Raw genomic sequence first — 20,055 nt, 5'->3', positions numbered from 1 at the left:
TGAAATTCATCCCAGGCATTGAAATGACGTCTAAAGTATTTCAAAGGAAAGACTAATTATGCATTCTGGTCGAAGAATAGTTTGTACTTCAGTATCTCTTTGCATCTTTAATAGGACAGTTAGTACCAGTGACTCTTGAATAAGGAGGAAGACAGTCTCAGAAAATTTTTTCTGTCACAGAGATTATGACTTGAAACAATTGAAGATTTTCAGAATATGTAACAACAGAGGTCATGCTAGAAAATTTTGTTGCTGGTTTCTATGTTTCTAGTAGTGCATCTGATAGCTGGGCAATGAAGGATGACAGAAGAATTGATGCCTTTGAGCTGTGGTGTTTGAGAAGAGTACTGACTGTCCCATGGACTACCAAAAGAGCAAACAGCTGTGTCTTGGACACATTGTAGCCAGGGTGCTCCTTAGAGGCAAAGGTGGTGAAGCTTTGTCTCATATACTTAGAGCACGTTGTTAGCAGAGGCTATTCCTTGGAGAGGGACATGTGCTTGGGAAGGTGGAGAGTCGGTGAAAGTGAGGAAGACCTCTTAAGATGGATTGAGTCAGTGACTGCAGCAACTTAAATATGGCAGATAATGAGAATGGCACAGGATGGGACAGGGTTCATATCTGTTGTTCATAGGGTCACTATGAGTTGTACTTGAGTTGAGAGCACCTAATAACAACAAAAATTGTGGTCATTGGGATCTAATGAACTGAGAAGTGATGTGACATTGTAGGTATCTGGCACCTTGTCTGTGGGTGGTGAGGTGATTAAAATGTGACTCAAAGGGGTTTCTGTGTCTGTCTAATCCAGCCTGATTTAAACCATTAAGTAGATAATACACAGGCTTAGAAGCTAATACCAGGCCAGGCAGAGCAGTTTATTCCTCACTTATGAACACTGCACTGGGGAAGGGAAGGGAAAATAGGGACCAAACAAAAGTCAGGGAGGTGTATCTATGATTTTTATGCTTAGAGGAGATATCTTCATGAAATAAATGGGGTAAGCGGATATTGTTGAGACATTTAGAGGTCTCCAGTAAAAAGAAAATATCTTTTCTTTTGTTGTTGTTAGGTGTTGTTGAGTATGACTCATTGCGACCCTATGATGAACAAATTGAACCCTGCCCTACCCTTTGCCAACCTCATCATCTCTGGCACACTGGAACCCATTGCTGCAGTCGTCATGTCACTGCTTCTAGTTGAGGGTCTGCCTCTCTTTCACTGACTCTCTACCTTTTGAAGCATGATGCTGCCTTCCAAAGAATAACCTCTCTTAACAAACTATGTGAGGTGAAGCTTTACCCTCTTTGCCTCTAGTGAATACCCTGGGTATACTTTATCCAAGACGTTTATGTTTGGTTTTTTGTCACTGCAAACGATATTCTGTATTATCCTCCAACACTACAACCCAAAGGCATCAGTTCTTCTTCTGTCATCTTTATTTGTTGTCCATCTCAAAGATGCATAGCAGGTGATTGCAAAGACCATGGCTTGACTCTGGCACACCTTAGTCTTTAAGCTGACATCATTGCTTCTCACTTCTTTGAAAAGATCCCAACAGCAGTCATTTCCCGATGCAGTATGTTTCCAGATCTCCTGACTGCTGATACCAAGGGTGTTCATTGTAGATCCAAGTAAGAAGGAATTATTGGCAATTTCAGGCTTTCCTCCAGCAATCACAGTGTTGCATGTTGACCCAGTGGTGAAGATTTTTGTTTTCTTGACATTGAGGTGTAATCATATTGAAGGAAAACAATCAAAATGGAAAATTGAAATTGATATTGCAATATAATATTCTTATTGCTGTTAAGTACTATTGCATTGTCTGTGATTCATAGTGACATTATGAACAACAGATCAAAACCTTACCTGATTCTGTCCTGTTCTCACAATCTCTGCCATGCTCAAGCCCATGTGTACTCATGTGCCAACCTATGTTATTAAGGATCTTTATCTTTTCTGCCAAGTCTGTACTTGTCCAGGCAAATATTCTCTTAGGTGCTGACAGAGCTATCTTGAGTAGTGGCCAAAATATGGTAACACTGAATCCTGATTCTGAACTGCCCTACTCCTTGCAGGAGTATAAGGGCCAGCAGGCTGACTACTCCTTCCTAACTCTTGTGGTACACTAGTCAGCAAGTTTTCCTAGAGTGGATTGAGTTAGGAGACAGAAAAAGACCAGGAATATTAGGTTGATGGTGCCTTCCACATGAAAAGAAATGAGTGGTGTATTGATGGTAATTGAATCCAGATTTATGGTGTAGTATTTTATGTAATGACCACCCATTTGTTTACTGTACTTGCTGGCTAATGTGTTGCTACAGTGCTGGAAACTTCACCCTGCATCGGTGTTTCAAATCGTAATAGGACCACTCATGGCGGACAGATTTCAGTGGAGCTGCTGCACCAAGTCAGAGTAGGGACACAGGCCTGGAGAGCTGATTCTGAAAACCAGCCAGTGAAAACCCAGCAGGAGAGTTGATCTGGTTGGAAGGAAAACTCTCTATGTTGGAGGGCTCCCAGAATATACAGGGTGGTAGGAAAAGTGGACCTACCTCCATCAATGGTGAAGATGGTGCAGGATGGAAAACATTTCTTCATTGAACATACAATTACCACAGTTGAGAGCCTAAGCGACAGCAACTAGCAACAATAAACTTTATATGTGTACATTGCTAGATATACATATATATATCTAAATTTATATTTTTAAATATGCACATACCATTTCTATGTCAATTCTTTTTAACTTTTCTGTAGCCCATTTCAACTCTAGAGTGCTTTAAAAGGAGTTCTATGTGTAATAAATATGGAAGCAGAACTTTAGAGATTTTACCTAACTCCTTTAAAGTAATATTAAACAGATAATTCAGTTTTAGCTATGGACTACTGTGATTTTTAAAACCTATTCTTTGTACATCCTATTTTTTCTTATATTAATAAATCTGATATAACTCAGCTAAATAAACATGATATCATTGCTGAAAACTATTCTGAAACTGTGTTACTAGAAATTTAATATCATTGACAGGGAATTTCCCCTGTGAATTTTTAAACTTTTTATTTTGAAATGATTTTACACTTACAGAAATAGTTGTATAAATCGGAAATTCATAGATACCCTTTGCTCAAATTCTTCACATGCTAACATCTTCTGTAAGCATGTTGATGTTATGTTCCATTGAGTTGGAAACAACTTGTAGTTGGGCCTTCAGTGGGTTTTCAGAGGCAGTAAGTCATACAGGAGGAGAATGCCTATCCTTCTGCAGAGCAGCTAGTAGACTTGAACCACGTGCCTTTGCAATTGCAGTGCAGCTTCTTGCTACTAGGCTGCCGAAACTCCCTTCATTATATATAGCCAGAGTATAATTCTAAGAATTAAGACATTAGAATTGGTGCAACAGAGATAACCATGCTGCAGACCTTATCCATATTTGACCATTGTGTTCATTATTAAGGAATGGAATTGTGTTGATAGTCATAATGTCTTTTGTAAGTCTGATCTACACCAGGTGATCAGCAAATATTAACGGAACGTATAATTGGTCGAATGGGGGGTTTTATGAATGGATAGAGAGTGTGTGTGTGTGTGTGTGTGTGTGTGTGTGATGGTGGTTTATATGCATGTAAAAAATTACATATTATTTGAATGAACACTATTCAGACCTAATTTCACATTAAATTTGTGAGTCTTACTCCTTTACAGTTGTGGAAATATTTTAAAGCAAAAGAGAATATGCCAGTAAGAGAGAAAGCTGGATGCAGTTAACCCACCAAATGGTTTCCTACTCCTCCAAAATGAAATGCCTAAGTAGGAGAAACAATAGTTTTTCCAGAAAGCGTTTAGTAGTTCAAAGGATAGTTTTAGAATTTTAGTAATTTAGTAGTTTAACATCCAGTCAAACCAGTCTTGTTTCAGCAGGAACTCGGGCAGATGCTGTGAAAGCGTGTTAACCTTTGCACATAGTCGAGAGAACATTAATGAAATGTGAATTTTGCTATGACAATGGTTTCTGTAAAACTCAAAGATAAACATTCTTTATCTCACCCTTTTTAATCAAAGAACGTGAAACCAGGAGAATGGCGAAGTTCAAAGAACAAGATTTCTGTTAGTAGTTTAATTAATCTTCCAGTGGCCATTTTTCACGTTGTTTTTTGCTATCTCCAATAAACCAAACCTAAAATATTAATGTAACAAATTCTAACAAGGCATAAATACTTCCTTATTTTAATTTGGGCAAAGTTAGTATATACATCTTAAATCTCTGTAAAATTAATTTAACTTTTGAAAGGTTTTAATTATATTGTTGTTGTTTAGATGGAAGACGTCATAGCACGCATGCAAGATGAGAAAAATGGAATACCCATTCGGACGGTCAAAAGCTTTCTTTCTAAGATACCGAGTGTCTTCTCTGGTAAGTTCACTTTCTGTGTATTTCTGATATGTATTTAACTCTTTAACGTCTATTTCATCTCTTCTGGGGACACTGTCTAAAGACATTCAAAATGATCCAACATCTGACTTAGGTTTTGGGCTGTCTTACAATATAGCCTCTAGCCATACGTGGCTGGCCAGAATGTCAGGTAATGGAACAGTTTATCTTTATGCCAAGAAAAGTTGTAAAAGAGCAGAATCCATGTGTAGCATGTGCCCCAGCCAACTTTGGAGGGCATGCACCTGAAGTTCTCCTTAAGTTATCCAACACTGGGACAGCAGCAGCAGCAGCATCAACAAAAGCCTACCTGCAAGGCTTAGCATAGTTCCGTGTATGCTGAATGTGTCTAACAGGATCAGGTGCCACTTTCCTTGATCACTTTAGAGGATCAAGTAGCTTTATTTAATGAGGGGCAGAAAATCTTGCAGAAGGCACAAGCATAGTTAGAAAGCAATATTTTTAAAAACTGAGGCTCTTTTGAATAAAAACATCCAATTACTTGTTCTGTTAAAATAAATCACTCACACACAGTTGCTGTGCTGTATTTGGAACCAACTCACAGCTGACCTTCTAGAATATTTTCAGAGACTTTGCATCATCTGGGAGGAGACTGCCCATCTTTCTTTGTCCAAGCAACTAGTGGACTCAAACCACCTGCCTTTGAGTTGTCAGCACAACTCCTCACCCACTAGACCACCACAGCTCCCTGTTAAAAAAGTAATTACATATATCTATTTCAGCCATTCACTATTGAGATTTTCTAATTCAGAAACCAGTAGCTACTTACAAAATGCCTATGGTATGTTCATCATCACGTTTGACATTTGAAATAATAAAACAAAAGGAAAAGAAAGCTCTGGTTCTATTCAGAGGGAAAATGGAGTTGGTTTCAAACTGTAGTGAAAAAGTATGAAATGGTGACAAACAGAAAAATAAGTTAAAGATGCATGAGGTGATGGGATCAGAAAGAATATGTGCATTAGGAGGGTGAGAAATCCATAAGGAGTCAGGAAATAGTCCTTAGAGAATTAAGCTGAATTTGAAAGATGAGGAGTTACATCGGCCTCAGACCAGTCCTTTCTATCTGTGTAGAACTGGAAAGTGACCAACTGCAGCATACAAGGTGAGTAGACAGGACACTACAGGAATTAAGGTAAGAGGGGTAAGATGAGGATTGCCTTGGAAAGCCATCGGAAGAGTTTAAATTTCATATATGGGGAAATAAAATATAGAGACATTAACATTTTTATGGAGAATGTTATGATCAAAGTTTTCAGGATGCATTGAAATTAAAGAATGGCTATCAGCTCATTTGGTCTAATAGACTGAAAGTGATGCTACCAAGCCAAAGGTGGGTGATTTTAATCTGTGGACCTCAGGCCTGGTTTTAACTGTGGTTGGCCAAACATTCTTCTAAGTGGTATAGCCCTGGTCTGCCCCTTTGCTGCACAGAGGTACCTCGTGGCTACTGTGAAGCTGAACACTGTGACACTGATGTGTCAAATGTGATAATAGTTACCCACAGTGGACAGTGTTTGGTGGAGCTCCCCGATTAAAACAAGCTTGGAAGCTGGAGTGGAATCCACTTCTGAAATAGCTTGCCTCTGGAAACCCTATGAACCTGGAGGAAGGAGGAAAGTTACACAGGTGTTCAGGTCTTTCATTCATAGGTTGCTGTGAGTCATCTATGACTCAATGGCACTTAACAGCAACAACAACATCAGTGTCTTGGAGAAGGTACAGCTAGAGTGCTTGTCGGAGGCAAGGATGACAAAACTTCATCTCTCATACTTTGAGCATGTTGCTAGGAGAGTCTGCTCCTTGGAGAGAGAACATCATGCATGGAAAGGTAGAGGGATGATGAAAGAGGAAGATCCTCAATGAAGTAGATTAACACAGTGATGGCAGCAGTGGTCTCAAGTGTGCCAGAGACTGTGAGGATTGCCCAGGATAGGACAGGGTGCAGATTTGTTGTTCATAGAGTTGCAATGAGTCATAGTAGACTCGACAGCTTCTAACGGAAACAATCAACATTGAATGGAATTCTGGTGGCCAAGTGGTAGGGTGTTATTCTGCTGACCTAAAGGTGGTACCTCTCTGGTGGTTCAAATCCACCAGTGGCTTTGTGCACAATCACCTCTCGTGCAATTCTCGGCCTCTGAAAACCCACTGGAGGGTCAACTGTGCATCAGTTCCAACCTGATGGCAATGAATGATAGTGAATGATTATCACCATCAGGATAGGAGCCCCGAGAGCACAGTGGTTAAGTGCTAGATACTAACTGAAAGGGCAGTGGTTCAAACCTACCAGTACCCCATGGGCTAAAAATGATGGATTGAGAAATCACGGTACATTCATATGATGGAATATGACACAGCACGCAGGAGCAATGATTTTATAAATCACTACCTAACTTGGGAGAGACTGGAGAGTGTTATGTTAAGTGAACTAACTCAGTTCCATAAGGACAAATATTATGTAAGACTATTATTGTAGAATGCGTATGAGGATCCAAGGGGGAGGGTGTTAGTACAGGGCTGAGGATGGGAGGGAGGCAGATGATAATTATAGGGTCACACAATTTGATAACTGGAGGGAGGCAGGGGTGAAGGAAATGGGAAAGATCTGGTGTGAAAAACAATGTATATGAGCTTTGTAAATAAATCAGTATGTGTATATGTTTGTATGTATGTATATGTATGTATATATGTATGTGAGTGTGTGTGTGTGTGTGTGTGTGTGTGTGTGTGTGTGTCTAGATATCTCATCTATAGACAGTAATCTTGGCCTGTAAAAAAAAATTCTTCTGTCTAGGGGAAAAAAAAGGTGGCAGTCTACTTCCATAATATTAAAGCCAAGAAGCCCTAAAGGGTGGTTCTGCTTTGCCCTGTATTTTGCTGTGATTCAGGGCCCTCTCAATGGGTATCATCAGAGTGACTCTAAGACTCTTGAAGTAATAATCTGGGTGCCTATATTCTGTTACAACTGAAGGAGTAGAGAGAAAAAAGCATAAGGACTGATGAACACTAGGTGTATGGATAAATAATGTGACTCATAGGGTTCTTGATAGTCTATTTTGGTTTTGTTTTTTTTTTATGAATTGATTGAGAAAAAAAGAAATCATTACTTAAAATAGGGAAACCCACAGAATCAATATAAGGTCACTAGAGAAAATTTGTTATGGTTTTCCACTGAGTCAAAACTGATTCATAGATGTCTCTCCAGTGGGTTTCCAGAAGTGGTAATCACACAAGAGGATCCTTCTCTCATGGAGCCACTGGTATATTAAAACCTCATGCCTTTGAAATTGCAGCACAGCTTCTTATCAATAGGCCACCTGTACTCTCTGTTTTTGTTGTTGTGTACCGTAGAGTCATAACCGACCATAGCTGACCCTCCATTGGCTTTTCAGAGGCAGTAAATTGGGTGGGAATTGATTGTCCATCTTTCTGCTGCAGAGCAGCTTATGGATTTGAACCATACACCTTTGTGTTGGCAGCCCAATTTCTTACCACTAGGCCACCAGAACTCTGTTGTTGTTATTGGGCCCTAAGTTCATAGTTGCCTAAAGGAGTGTTCCTAGGACTCATAGTGACCTTGTGAACAACAGATTGAACTATCCTCCCCTGCCCAGTTCTAATAGTCTGCATCATGGTCAGGCCCCTTATTGACATTACTGTGTCAGTCCATCTTACTGAAGGCTTTTCTCTCTTTAACCATCTCTCCATCTTTCACAGTATGCTGACTTCCCCCTCTCATAAAGACTGGCCCCTCCCAGCAATATGCACAAAGTCTGTAAGACGAGGTTTTACCATTCTTGCCTCTAAGGAGCATCCTGATTGCACTGTCTCCAACACATTCATTTTTTCTTTTGGCAGTCCATGGCATATTCAATACTCTGTTTCAAAACCACAACTCAACAGTGTCAGGTCTTTGACTTTTTTATTTGTTGTCCAACTTTATAATGTGTACAAAACAAATGAAAATATGGCTTGGATCATGGGGACCTTAGTATTTATTTTTAATTTTTTTTTAAAATTGTTATTTTAACTAAAGTTTACAGAATGGTTGGGTTTTAATTCATTCATTGCTGCACATTTTCCTCCCTTGCCCTCCTTTCCCCCTCTCCTGTTTCATTTTTTACTGCATCTTCGGCTCCCAATTGTTTTCACACATAAACTGCCTAATCCATTTCTCTCAGACAGCCCTTCTCTCATCTGTTCCAGTGCAGTGTTAATTAACAATCCACTGTTTTCCTGTTCTTCCTCCCCCTGTGTCAATCTTATTTTATTGTAAAACAGTGATCTTTTATTTTTTTTTTATATTTTCTACTAGTTTATTTATAAAATTCCAATACAGATTCTTTCCGTTTTCCTCACCTCCCACTCATCAAATTGTACAGTCTAATGATGAATCCCCTCTCCCCTTGCACATCCACATTCCTCTGCTTCCAGCCTCTCCCATCCCTCTTGGATCCTTATACTCATTCTACAATAATGGTTTTATATAATATTTATCCTTGTGGGACTGAGTTAGTTCACTCCGTGTAATGCTTTCCAGACCTTCCCAAGTTAGGTAATAATTTACAAAATCATTGGTCCTGTGTGCTGTATTCCATTGTGTGAATGTACCATAATTTCTCACTCCTTTCATTTGTGTTTGGACATTTGGGCTGTTTCCATGTTCTTGTGATGGTGAATAATGCTGCTATGAACACTGGTGTACAAATCTCAGTTTGTGCCTCAGTTCTCATATTCTCAGGGTATATTCCAAGTAGTGGAATATCTGAGTCATATGGAATTGCTATGTTCAGCTTTTTGAGGAAGCACCAAACTGCCTTCCAGAATGGTTACACCATCTTAGAATCCCACCAAAAATGTTTAAGAGGTTCTTTCTCTCCACATCCTCTCCATTTATTGCTTGTGGCCCAGTTAAATTTTGCCACTGTTACTAGAGTGAGATGTGGTTTTGATTTGCGCCTCTCTTGTTGCCAGTGATTTGGAGCATTTCTTCATGTGTCTTTTTACCATTTAAATATCTTCCTCTGTGAAAAATTCTTATACTGTATTTGTCCTTTTTGTTACTGAAATATTTCATTAGGCATAATATCCTCCAGATTCCTCCTGCTGTGTAGTGTTTTACAAGTTCATTGTTTTCCAGTGCTGTGTAATATTCCACTGTGTGAATGTACCACAGTTTTTCTATCCATTTGTTTGTTGATAGACAGTTGAGCTACTTCCATCTCCTTGCTATTGGGAATAATACAGCAATAAATATGAATATCCTTACTATTTTACCAGACATTCTTACTTTTACAACCAAAAGAAACCGATATAAATGAAAACAAACAAGAAACTATACTAAGTTCACAGATTAGAATACTTTATGAAAATGTCCAAAGTTTTCTCGTCTCAGAACTTCTTATATAGTTCCAGTAGTCAAAACAATTTTGTACAAGTTCAACAGACAAATAAATTAATGGAACAGAATTGGAAGCTCAGAGGTAAATCCACCCAAGTGTGATCTGACAAAAAAGTCAAAGTCCATTCAGTAGGGAAGAGATAGCCTCATGAACAAACTCTGTTGATAAGGAACTAATTACCTCACACTATGGCAAGAGGAGCTCTGGCAGCTTAATGGCAAGAAGTTGTGCTGCAGTCCCGAAGGTATGCTGTTAAAACCCGCTAACTGCTCTGTGGGAAAATGGGAGGTCTCTTCCCATGTGATTAACTGCCTCTGAAAACCTGCTGGAGGGTCAGCTATGGGTCGGTTCCAACTTGATGGTATATAGCAACAACAATAACAAACAACATGAGAAGAAGCTGCACTGCAATCCCAACAGCATGCAGTTGGAGTTCACCAGCTGCTCCACAAAGAAAGATGGGAAATCTTCTCCCGTATGATTTACAACCTCTGAATTAACTGCTGGAAGGTCAGCTATGGGTCAGTTCCAACTCGATGGTACACAGCAAACACTAACTCAAAATATATCTAAGACCTAAAAGTTAAACCTGAAATGAGAAATTTTCTAACAGATAGTGTAAGGACAAATGTAGAGGTACTGATTATGGTATAAATACACTATCAAGCAGAACTAAAAGGATATGAACAGTAGGAAATAAACTAGATAATCAGCAATCAGCAACATAGCAACTTACAAATTACATCAAGTTGACAAGTGTTGTTATCTAAACAGTAGAAAATGGAACAGGGTTGCACAGGGTTGTGAAAGTATCTCTGAAAGGGCCAGAGGGAGTAAGAACACCACAATCTCTCACTACCCCATAGCAGAAAGCATTTAAAAGAGCCTATAGCCTAGCCCCATGGTGCCCCTAGAATCCCACCAATAGTAAGAGATTAATTTATTTCTGTTATTGACTCACAGACTCACCGTTGTGGTACTGAGAATGGGGTTTATTAGGGAAGTAAATTGTAGAGTGGCGAAGTAATACAAGTCCATGTTTTGCCCCAAGTTCCAAAACAGAATTCCTCAATTAGTCCAAACTCTGGTTTCGGTTCAGTGGTAATGGTGTCATACAGTATTTGTCCTTATGGGACTGAGTTAGTTCACTTAGCATATTGCTGTCCAGACCCTCCCAAGTTATATAGTAGTTTTCAAAATAATTGCTCCAGCATGCTGCATAGTATTCAGTTTTGTGGATGTACCATAATTTTTCAATCCATTTGATTGTGTTTGGACATTTATTCTTGTGATGCTGAATAATGGTGTACAAGTTTCCGTTTGTGCCTCAGTTGTCATTCTCTCGGGGTATATTCCAAGCAGTGGAATACCTGGGTCATATAGAATTTCTGTGTTCAGCCTTTTGAAGAAACACCAAACTGCCTTCCAGAATGGTTGTACCATTTTACAATCCCACCAGTGGTGTATAAGAGTTCCTATCTCTCCACATCCTTTCCAACATTTATTACTTGTGCACTGTTAAACTTTATCATTGCTAAGCTTTCGGGAGTTTTTTTATGATCTGGTTCAGTGGCACAATAAAATGACATTTTTATATAACAGATCTGAACAGTAGTGAAGATTCAGTGCAATGAAAAAAGGGAAGTGTGGTTGGTAGAGAGAATAACTTCGCCTCCTAAGAACAGCAAATTCAATGACTAAAGAACTAAAAAAAAAAAAAAGTCTTCTGTAAACATGCCTGGTCAATTTTGGCTTACAGAAAATCTATCACTAAACCCAAATATGTTGACCCACCTTTCTTTTCTTTTCTTACCCCCTCTCCTCTTCTTCCTTTTACTGTTTAAGCTCCAGAACGATGAAGAAATAACTGACTATCCCAGAATCCTAGTCATAATTTTGACATATTCAAACTTCAACAGTCTCAAATACAGAAACTTGAGACATTCGTATAATTTATTTTTACAGTATGTACTTATGTACCAATTACCTAGTTTCTTTCATTTATTCATCTTCATGCTTTATGTCAGATTTCTATCAGGTGTATTATTATTCACCTTGTTTCCAGGGTAACAGTTCAATTTTCTCTATAAATGTGAGATTTTGTTTTTGACGGCATTTTGTTTTGAAGGAATGTTTCATGTACTTGTTTATTCGTAAATGTCTTATCTTGAGACATTCTCTTATGAGTAGCATATAGGAAATTATTTTGAGTGAATCTCTTGTTTTCTGTCTCTCTCTATGTAAATCTATTGAGATTGAAGAACAGCTGATATTAGAGAGTTTGTTTAAATGAGAGTGAGTTAGGGAAGAAATGTTAGATTGTTTTCCAGGTTTTATTCTGGCCTTTCCTATGGAATTAATTTCAGACATGGATTCAATTTGGTAAGTATTTGTAAAATTGTTGTTACAATACCAAGTCTTGAAATGTCAATTTTGAAAGCTACCCTATTTCTTTTGTGTCACTGAAGTTTCTTAATGTGCAAAATTTTTCCCAGTTAATGCGGAATCCTTCATTCTCATATGAAAGAACCTAATGTCAAAGAATCTTGAGGATGCAAATAGAACTCAGAAGGTCATTAAGCTTGGCAGAGCTCAAAACCCAAAGAGCTGTTGGTTTATATGGAAGATTCTGTCTAAAGAATAGGCACTAAATTATGCCCAAAGATCACTAATTAGATTTGATATCTAACCGTTATTGGGGTGGTGCTGTGTACCCTTTGGTTTTTCAGAGGCAGGAGGAGATTGCCCATTTTTTCCCCCATGGAGGAGCTGGTGGACTCAGTGACCTAGGCACCTTCAGGATTGCATTCAGCTTCTTGCCACCAGGAGTTAGAGCTTGGTGATGTTGTGTACCATCAAGCCAGAACAACCCATAGCTGACCCACTAGCAAACTTTTAGAGGCTGTAAATTGCATAGGATTATGAAAAAAAAATAAGCTTTAGGAATTGCTGAAATATTAATTGAGCTGTTTCAGCAAACAGGCTCACTCATCTGTGAAAACAAATTTGTAAGACAGCAACCTGGTCAGCTACCTGAAAGAGAACCGTTTAAAACAAACAAACAAACAAACAAACAAACAACAAAACAGAAAGGGGATTCAACAGAATGTGGAAATTATCTAACAGTTATTAATGCCACATGCAATTAAAATATTTTGAAGTTTTCTAAAAAATGACTGGAATGATACATGGGCAGGGAACTTTAGAAATTCAAGCCTGGTTCAGAAGAGGCTGTGACATAAGGGATCCCATTACTAATATAAGATGGATCTTGGCTGAAAAGAGAAAATACCCGAAAGATATATACTTGACTGCATGGATCTTAAGAAATTTTGGCTAACATTGAAAATAATGGAAATTCCAGAACACTTAGTTGTTCTCATGAGAAACACACATAATCTAAGTAGCAGTTGTCTGAACAGAACAAGGAGACACTGCATGATTTAAAATCAGGAAGGGTGTGCACCAGGATTGTAACTTTTATCCACCCCTATTCAATTTGTATGCTGAGTAAATAACCTGTAAAGCTGATTACTTGAAAAAGAATATGGCATCAGGACTGGAGGAAAACCTATCAACAACCTGTGCCATGCAGATGAAACAAACCTTGTTCGCAGAAAGAATGGAAGCACTATTGAAATTCAAAGACTACAGCTTTCATTATCAATTACATCTCAACATCAAGAAAGCCAAAATTGTCACCACTGGACCAGTAGTCAACACTGAAATAAATGGAGAAATGATTGAAGTTGCCCAGGATTTAATTTTACTTGGATTCACAGTGAACACCCAGTGTATCAACAGTCAAGAAATAAAAACAAAATAAAACATGATATACTGTCAGGGATCTCCTTCAAGTGCTAAAGAGAAAGGATGTATGTTTAAAGACCAAGGTGCACCCATCCAAAGTATGACATTTTCAGTTGTTCCATATGCACATGAAAACTGGACAGTGAAGAAGAAAAACTACAAAACTGATGTCTTTGAATTTTGGTGTTGACAAAAATTACTGAATTTACCAGGGAGCTCTGATGGCCTCCTGGTAAGAAACTGCTCTGCAATCCTAAAGGTACAAATCCACCAGCTGCTTCATGGAAGAAGGATAAGGAGCTTCCTCCCATGTGATAAGCAGCCTCTGAAACCTTACTGGAGGGTAAGCTGTGTGTTGTTTCCAACTCAGTGGCACTCAGGAACAACTGTGGACTACCGTAAGGACAAATAAATCTGCCTTGGAGGAAGTACATGCAGAGTGCTTCTTAGAGACAAGAATGGTGAAGCTTTGTCTCTCTCACATATTTTGAGCATGTTTTCAATAGAAATGAGTCCTTGGGTAGAGACATAATTCTGGGAAATGTAGAGTGTTTGGGAAAAGGAGGAAGACCCTCAAGGTCAGCACAGAGCTTGAAATAATTGGCCAGTGAATGGCAGAGATTAAGAGGATAGTAAATGATAGGGCAGTGTTTCCATCTGTTGTTGAGACCATCACTGTGAGTCATAGTTGACTTGATGATACCAAACAAAAATATTATTGGGATAAATAATAAATTATCACCTCATGAATGCTGCTGGTAATTTGAATGTTAATAATTATTGTAACCTATGCTAAATAGATGGTGAATTTGTCGATAAAGCTACTTGAAGATTTCTCTGTTCAGAGTATCAAATCAGTAAGTATTTTGATAAAATGTCAGACATAAATTTTACATTTGAAATAATTAGGAATAAATGTAAGGCTGTGTATCATTAAATACTGACTTGTTGATGTTTGTGGAAGTTCAGAGCAGAAGGAAAAGTAAAAAACGTTGAAGTAGTGAGTGAAATATGGAGGCAAGAAATCAATTGAACCTGCAAGAGGCTCAACCTGAAATACAAAATATGAACCTTTTAGATTAATAAGTGTTTCTGAAACAAATAGTTTAGGCCTAGAAAGAACAAGGTCAGTGGAATTTGAAATAAATATTAAAGCCACATTTACAACTTGAACATATTTCCACAATTATAGACTTTACCATTTAAAAAGATCATAGATTAAAATCAACAAAGAGAAATGATAATCTACAGATTGGATGGCAAAGTTTAAGATCTTACATTTTCAATCTTTATGTGGGACAGATTATTCAGGAGGCTGAACTTTATGAGGAGGAATATGGCATCATGATTGGATGAAGATTCATCAGTGACCTGTGTTACAGTGATGACACAGCCTTTCTCGTTAAAACTGAGGAGGACCTGAAATGTTTACTGCAGAAAGACAAGGATTATAGTTTCCAATATGTGTTGAAGCTCAACATCAAGAAAACAATAATTTTTAAAAAAAGAAAACAATAATTTACACCACTGGGTCAATTGACAGCACCATGATAGATGGAGAAAAAAAATTGAGATTGTTAGCAATTTCAGCTTGCTTAGATATACAGTCAACACTCTTGGCACCAGCAGTCAGGAAATCAAAAGAAGAATTTCACTAGGAAAATCTGTTGTCAGGGACCTCTCCTGAGTTTTGAAGAGAAACAGTGTCAGTCTAGAAATTAAGGTACACCTGGCCCAGGCCATGGTCTTCACAATTATTTGCTATGCATCAAAGAGCTGGATGGTAACTAAGGATAACAGAAGAAGAGTTTGAGTTGTGGTTCTGGAGAAGAGTATTGAACATATCATGGACTGCCAAGAGAACAAACAGGTCTTCCCTAGAGAGAGTGAAATCAAGTTTCTCCTTAGAGGCAAGGATTATGAAGCTCTGTCTGACATACTTTGGGCAGTGTTGCCAAGAGGGACCAGTCCTTGGATGAGGACTTCATGCTTGGAAGAGTGGAGGGACAGTGTGAAAGAGACCATGAATAAGATGAATTGACACAGTGAGTGGGGTAATGAGGTAGGTGTTTTAGAGACAGTGAGACTGGCTCATATTAGGGCAGGGTTCAGAGCGATTGTGCATAGGGTCACTTTGAGTCACAGGCAACCTGATAGCACCTAACAATATTTGGGACAAAAATTGCAATTTAAGAAGTGAGTAAAGGACTTGAACATGCATCTCACCAAGCAGGTTTTCAAATAGCTGATAATCCCATGAAAAGATATTCATTTGGAAAATATTCATCGCCTATTTGGAAGATGTGAATCGAAACCACAAGAAGATACCACTCTTGCATTAGAATGGTAATAATAATAACAATAATGAAGAAAACAGCAGGTGTTGTCATGGTTGTGGAGAAACTGGAACTCTCATCCATTGCTGGTGGCAATGCAAAATGGTAAAGCCACTATGGAAAACAATTTGGAAATTCCTAAAAAGTTGAACATAGATCTACCATATGTTCCAGGAATGTCAGCCTGGTATGTAAGCACAAGAAATAAAGGCAAGGATGCAAACAGAAACCTGTACACTAAGATCTGTTGCAGCCAAAAGTTGAGAACAGCAGAATTGTCCAACAATAGAAACATGAAGAAGTAAAATACAGTGTACATATAGATATATTCAATAAAGACAGATAAGGTCCTAACACATGTCACAACATTGATAAACCTTGAGAACATGCTGACATAAATAAATTCAAATATTGTATAATCACACAAAGATAAGTGAATGTATAGAACCCAAAGTTTGTTAGTGTTTACCAGAAATATGATAGAGAGAAGCAGAGGGAGCTTTTGCTTAGGAGATAATGACATTATGTTAATGGTGATGAAATGATTTGGAAAAGGATTAAAAATTTTGCACAACGATGTAATCAATTTCATTCAACTATAAATGTACAAATTGTTGCTACTTGATGTTTTGTAGCCTGTTTTTTTTTTCACTACAGTAAAAAAAGAACCCCAAACATATTTAATGAAAATAGGCAGTTATTATAAAGATATCATAAAATGAAGTTTTAGGGAAAGATGAGCATATTGCATGGTGAGGGAAGTAATTTCATGCTAGCTGTGTGATTAGAGGCATAAGTGAAATCACCTTAACTGGCTGCATTTCATTCTTGTCAACATTTGTGAATCCTTGCTATTTCATGACCTCGTGGTGGAATCCCTCAGGTAGGCTGCCAGGCATTCAGCATTATCTCATGATGACCTTGAATGTTTCAAGGAACATTTTGAAATGGAGATTGTCAACTTCAAAATAAATTTGGACAAGATTCTAATGATGACTAATCTCATACACAAAGTCACTGTACTGAAAAGAATTGGTCAACACCAAAGCATTTCAGGAAGTAGCATATGATAAAGTCAGTGGTAATGGAGGAAGACATTCAAACTGCAATGAAGGCATTGGCAAAGATGCCACACTCTTCCCAGCATTTATTGTTTACAGTTTTGTGGAACTTTGCCTGTTTTTTTTTTAAATTGAGTTATCTTTTTCTCTACATTTTATAGATGGGACCCTTGTCTGCTAAACTACTGCCAAATATTTCTTCCCATTCTGGAGTCTCTTTCACTTTTAATCCTTTAGAAGTCTTTTGAGACACATAGGATTCTGTTTTTAAGAAGGTTCCAATCATCTAAGTTATCCTTTGCTATTTTTGTCCTTTTAGTTCTATTTCATTGTATATTTACACCATATATTAAGGCTTCTAAGTTTCTCTCAAGTTTTATTTGATGACCTTAATTACAGGTCTTACTGCTAGGCCCTTGATTCCTTTTGACATAAGTTTTTTATTTGGTATAAGGTATAGATGTTTATATTTTATTCAAATAGTTTTGTTAGCATTATTAGGTAAAGAGACTGTCTTTTCCCATTTTAATGGATGTCTGTGCTTTTTGTTTTATGGGTTTGTTTAGGGGTTTTTTTTTGTCAAAGATCAGTGGTCCACAGGTGGAAGGTGGATTCACTTCTAGGCTCTCAATTCTGTATCATTGGTCTTTGGGTCTGTCACTGTATCAGCACCATGCTGATTGTTTTTTAACTATGATTGTATTTTGACATTGAGAAATGTATGTTCTCCTTCTTTACTTATCTTTTTTTAGTAATTCTTTGTGTATATAGTATGCTTTCTTTTCTATATAAAACTTGTGATTATATTTTCTCTACCTTGTGAAGAGTTATGACAAGAACTGAATTAGTATTTTTTGCATTAGTAGATCACCATGGTAATACTGACCTTTTTTTTTTTTTTTTTAGTTTTTCCTAAACACGAACATGGTATATCCTTCAATTTATTTAAGTCTCTTAGTTTCTTTTTTTTTTAGAGTTTTGTTTATGTAGTTCTTTTATGGTTTTGGTTAGATTTATTCCAAAGTACTTAAATATTTTGGATGGCTGTTACAAATGACGTTGTTTTCTCTTTTCATAGTTCTTTGTTACTACACAGTAAGTCAAGTAATTTCTTTTATGGCTTGTTCCCTGCGACTTTGCAGAATTATTCCACTTGATTCAGTACTTTTCTTGCTGATTTTTTGAAATTATATATATATAGGATCATATCATGTGCAAATAGAGTTAATTTTGCTGCTTCTTATCTATTTAAATGCTTTTACATCTTTTCTTGCCTTATTACCCGAGTTAGGATTTCCTATACAATATTGCTTAGGAATCTGTGTCTGGTTTGATTCACAAAAGAAATGCCTTCATTCTGTCTACTTTGAGTTTAATGTGTATATGCTGTTAAGTTTGTTGAAGACTTTCTCTCATACTTCTGTTTTGTTGAGCATTTTTATCTGGAAAGGGTGTTGTTGAATATGGACTTTTTGCATTAATTGATATGATTACATATTTATATTTATTATTTGTGATGGTTGTTGCAGTTGTCATTAAGTTGCCTGCGACTCATGTTGTTGTTGCTGTTGTTTACCATCAAGTTGGATACGACCCATAGCAGACTCTCCAGTGGGTTTTCAGAGGCACTTTAACAAATGGGATGAGATTGCCCATCCTTTTCTTATGGAACAGCTGGTGAATTCAAACTACATGCCTTTGGGATTGCAGTGCAGCTTCTTGCCTCTAGGCCACCAGAGTAACTCATAGTGACCCTATGTACAATAGCTCTAATCCCATTACCCTAGTCATTGAGTCCATCTCATCCAGGGTCTTCCTCTCTTGCTCTGTCCCTCTACCCTTTCAGTCATGGTACTCTTCTCCAAGGACTGGTCCTTCCTGGCAACATTGCCCAAAGTATGTAAGATGGAGCTTTAAAATCCTGGCCTCAAAGGAGCTGCTTGATTTTACCCTCTCCAGAACAGGCCTCTTTGTTCTCGTTGCAATCCGTGGTATGTTCAATACTCTTCTGCAATACCACAGCTCAAAGGCATTGATTATTCTATCATCCTTAGTCATTTTCTTGCTCTCTGATGCATAGCAAGCAATTATGAATATACTAATTGATTTTTTATTTTGAACCATCCTTGCATACCTACTATGAATCTCACTTGATGATGATGTAATATTTTTATTGATAAGCTGTTGCTTTCTATTGACTATTACTTTAATTGAGAACTTTTATATCTGTTTTCATGTGGGATGTCAATCTGTAATTCACTCTCTTATTGGAGTTTTTGCCTGGCTTTGGTATCAGGTATATACTTTGCCTTATAGAGAAAATTCAGGATATTTCAGCTTTTTCTATGTTCTGAAATAGTTCAAGGAAAATTAGTATCAGCTCTTCTCTAAATGTTTAGTGATATTTTCCACTGAAGCCATCTGGGTCAGCACATTTCTGGCTGGGAGCATTCTTATAATCTGTTAAATTTTTCATTTTGTGGATTTGTTCAAATGTTTTATCTCTGTTCTTGATAGTTGAGGTAGAAACCATAGAAGGTTAAGTTTTCAAGTTTGTAGTTGAATGTTGTTTGTTGTTGTGTATCATAGAGTTGGTATTGACCCTACCTCACCCTACAGAAGGCTTTCAGAGGCAAGTTAATCGCATAGGAGAAAATTGCCTGTCCTTCTATGGAGCAGCTGGTGACCTAAAACCACATGTCTTTGGGATTGCAGCACAATTTATTGCCACTAGTTCCTTGTAATATTAGGATATTATACTTTTTATGTCAGATGTTTTTATTATGATAGCACCATTTAATTTGTTGTTCAGGTTATTTCCATCAGTTCCTTATTATGTTTTTTTTTAAAATTTGCTTGTGATTTGCCAATTTTATTTATTTTTTCATAGTCTTGTTGTAGTTGTTGTTATGTGCCGTCGAGTCATTTATGACTCATAGCGACCCTATGCACAACAGCCCTAAACCCTGCTCTATCCTGCGCCAACCGCACC

The 20,055-nt window shown here is 37.6% G+C and overlaps 1 protein-coding gene across 4 annotated transcripts in view; it reads left to right on the top strand.

Annotated features, from left to right (window-relative positions):
• RGS7 (regulator of G-protein signaling 7) overlaps positions 1 to 20,055 on the top strand; it is a 546,902-nt gene that overhangs the window by 228,705 nt on the left and 298,142 nt on the right. For all 4 annotated transcript variants that reach the window (XM_006902443.1, XM_006902442.1, XM_006902441.1 and 1 more), the window contains exon 2: positions 4,316 to 4,412. In XM_006902443.1, the coding sequence (XP_006902505.1) occupies positions 4,316 to 4,412 (97 nt within the window). The remainder of the gene's footprint in view (positions 1 to 4,315; positions 4,413 to 20,055) is intronic.

This window comes from Elephantulus edwardii, unplaced genomic scaffold, assembly GCF_000299155.1.
Source record: "Elephantulus edwardii isolate Elephantulus edwardi_28Jun2011 unplaced genomic scaffold, EleEdw1.0 scaffold00412, whole genome shotgun sequence".
In the NCBI taxonomy this organism is placed as follows: Eukaryota; Metazoa; Chordata; class Mammalia; order Macroscelidea; family Macroscelididae; genus Elephantulus; species Elephantulus edwardii.
The sequence above is the reverse complement of the archived record's forward strand: the minus strand, read 5'-3'. Positions and strand labels throughout refer to the sequence as shown.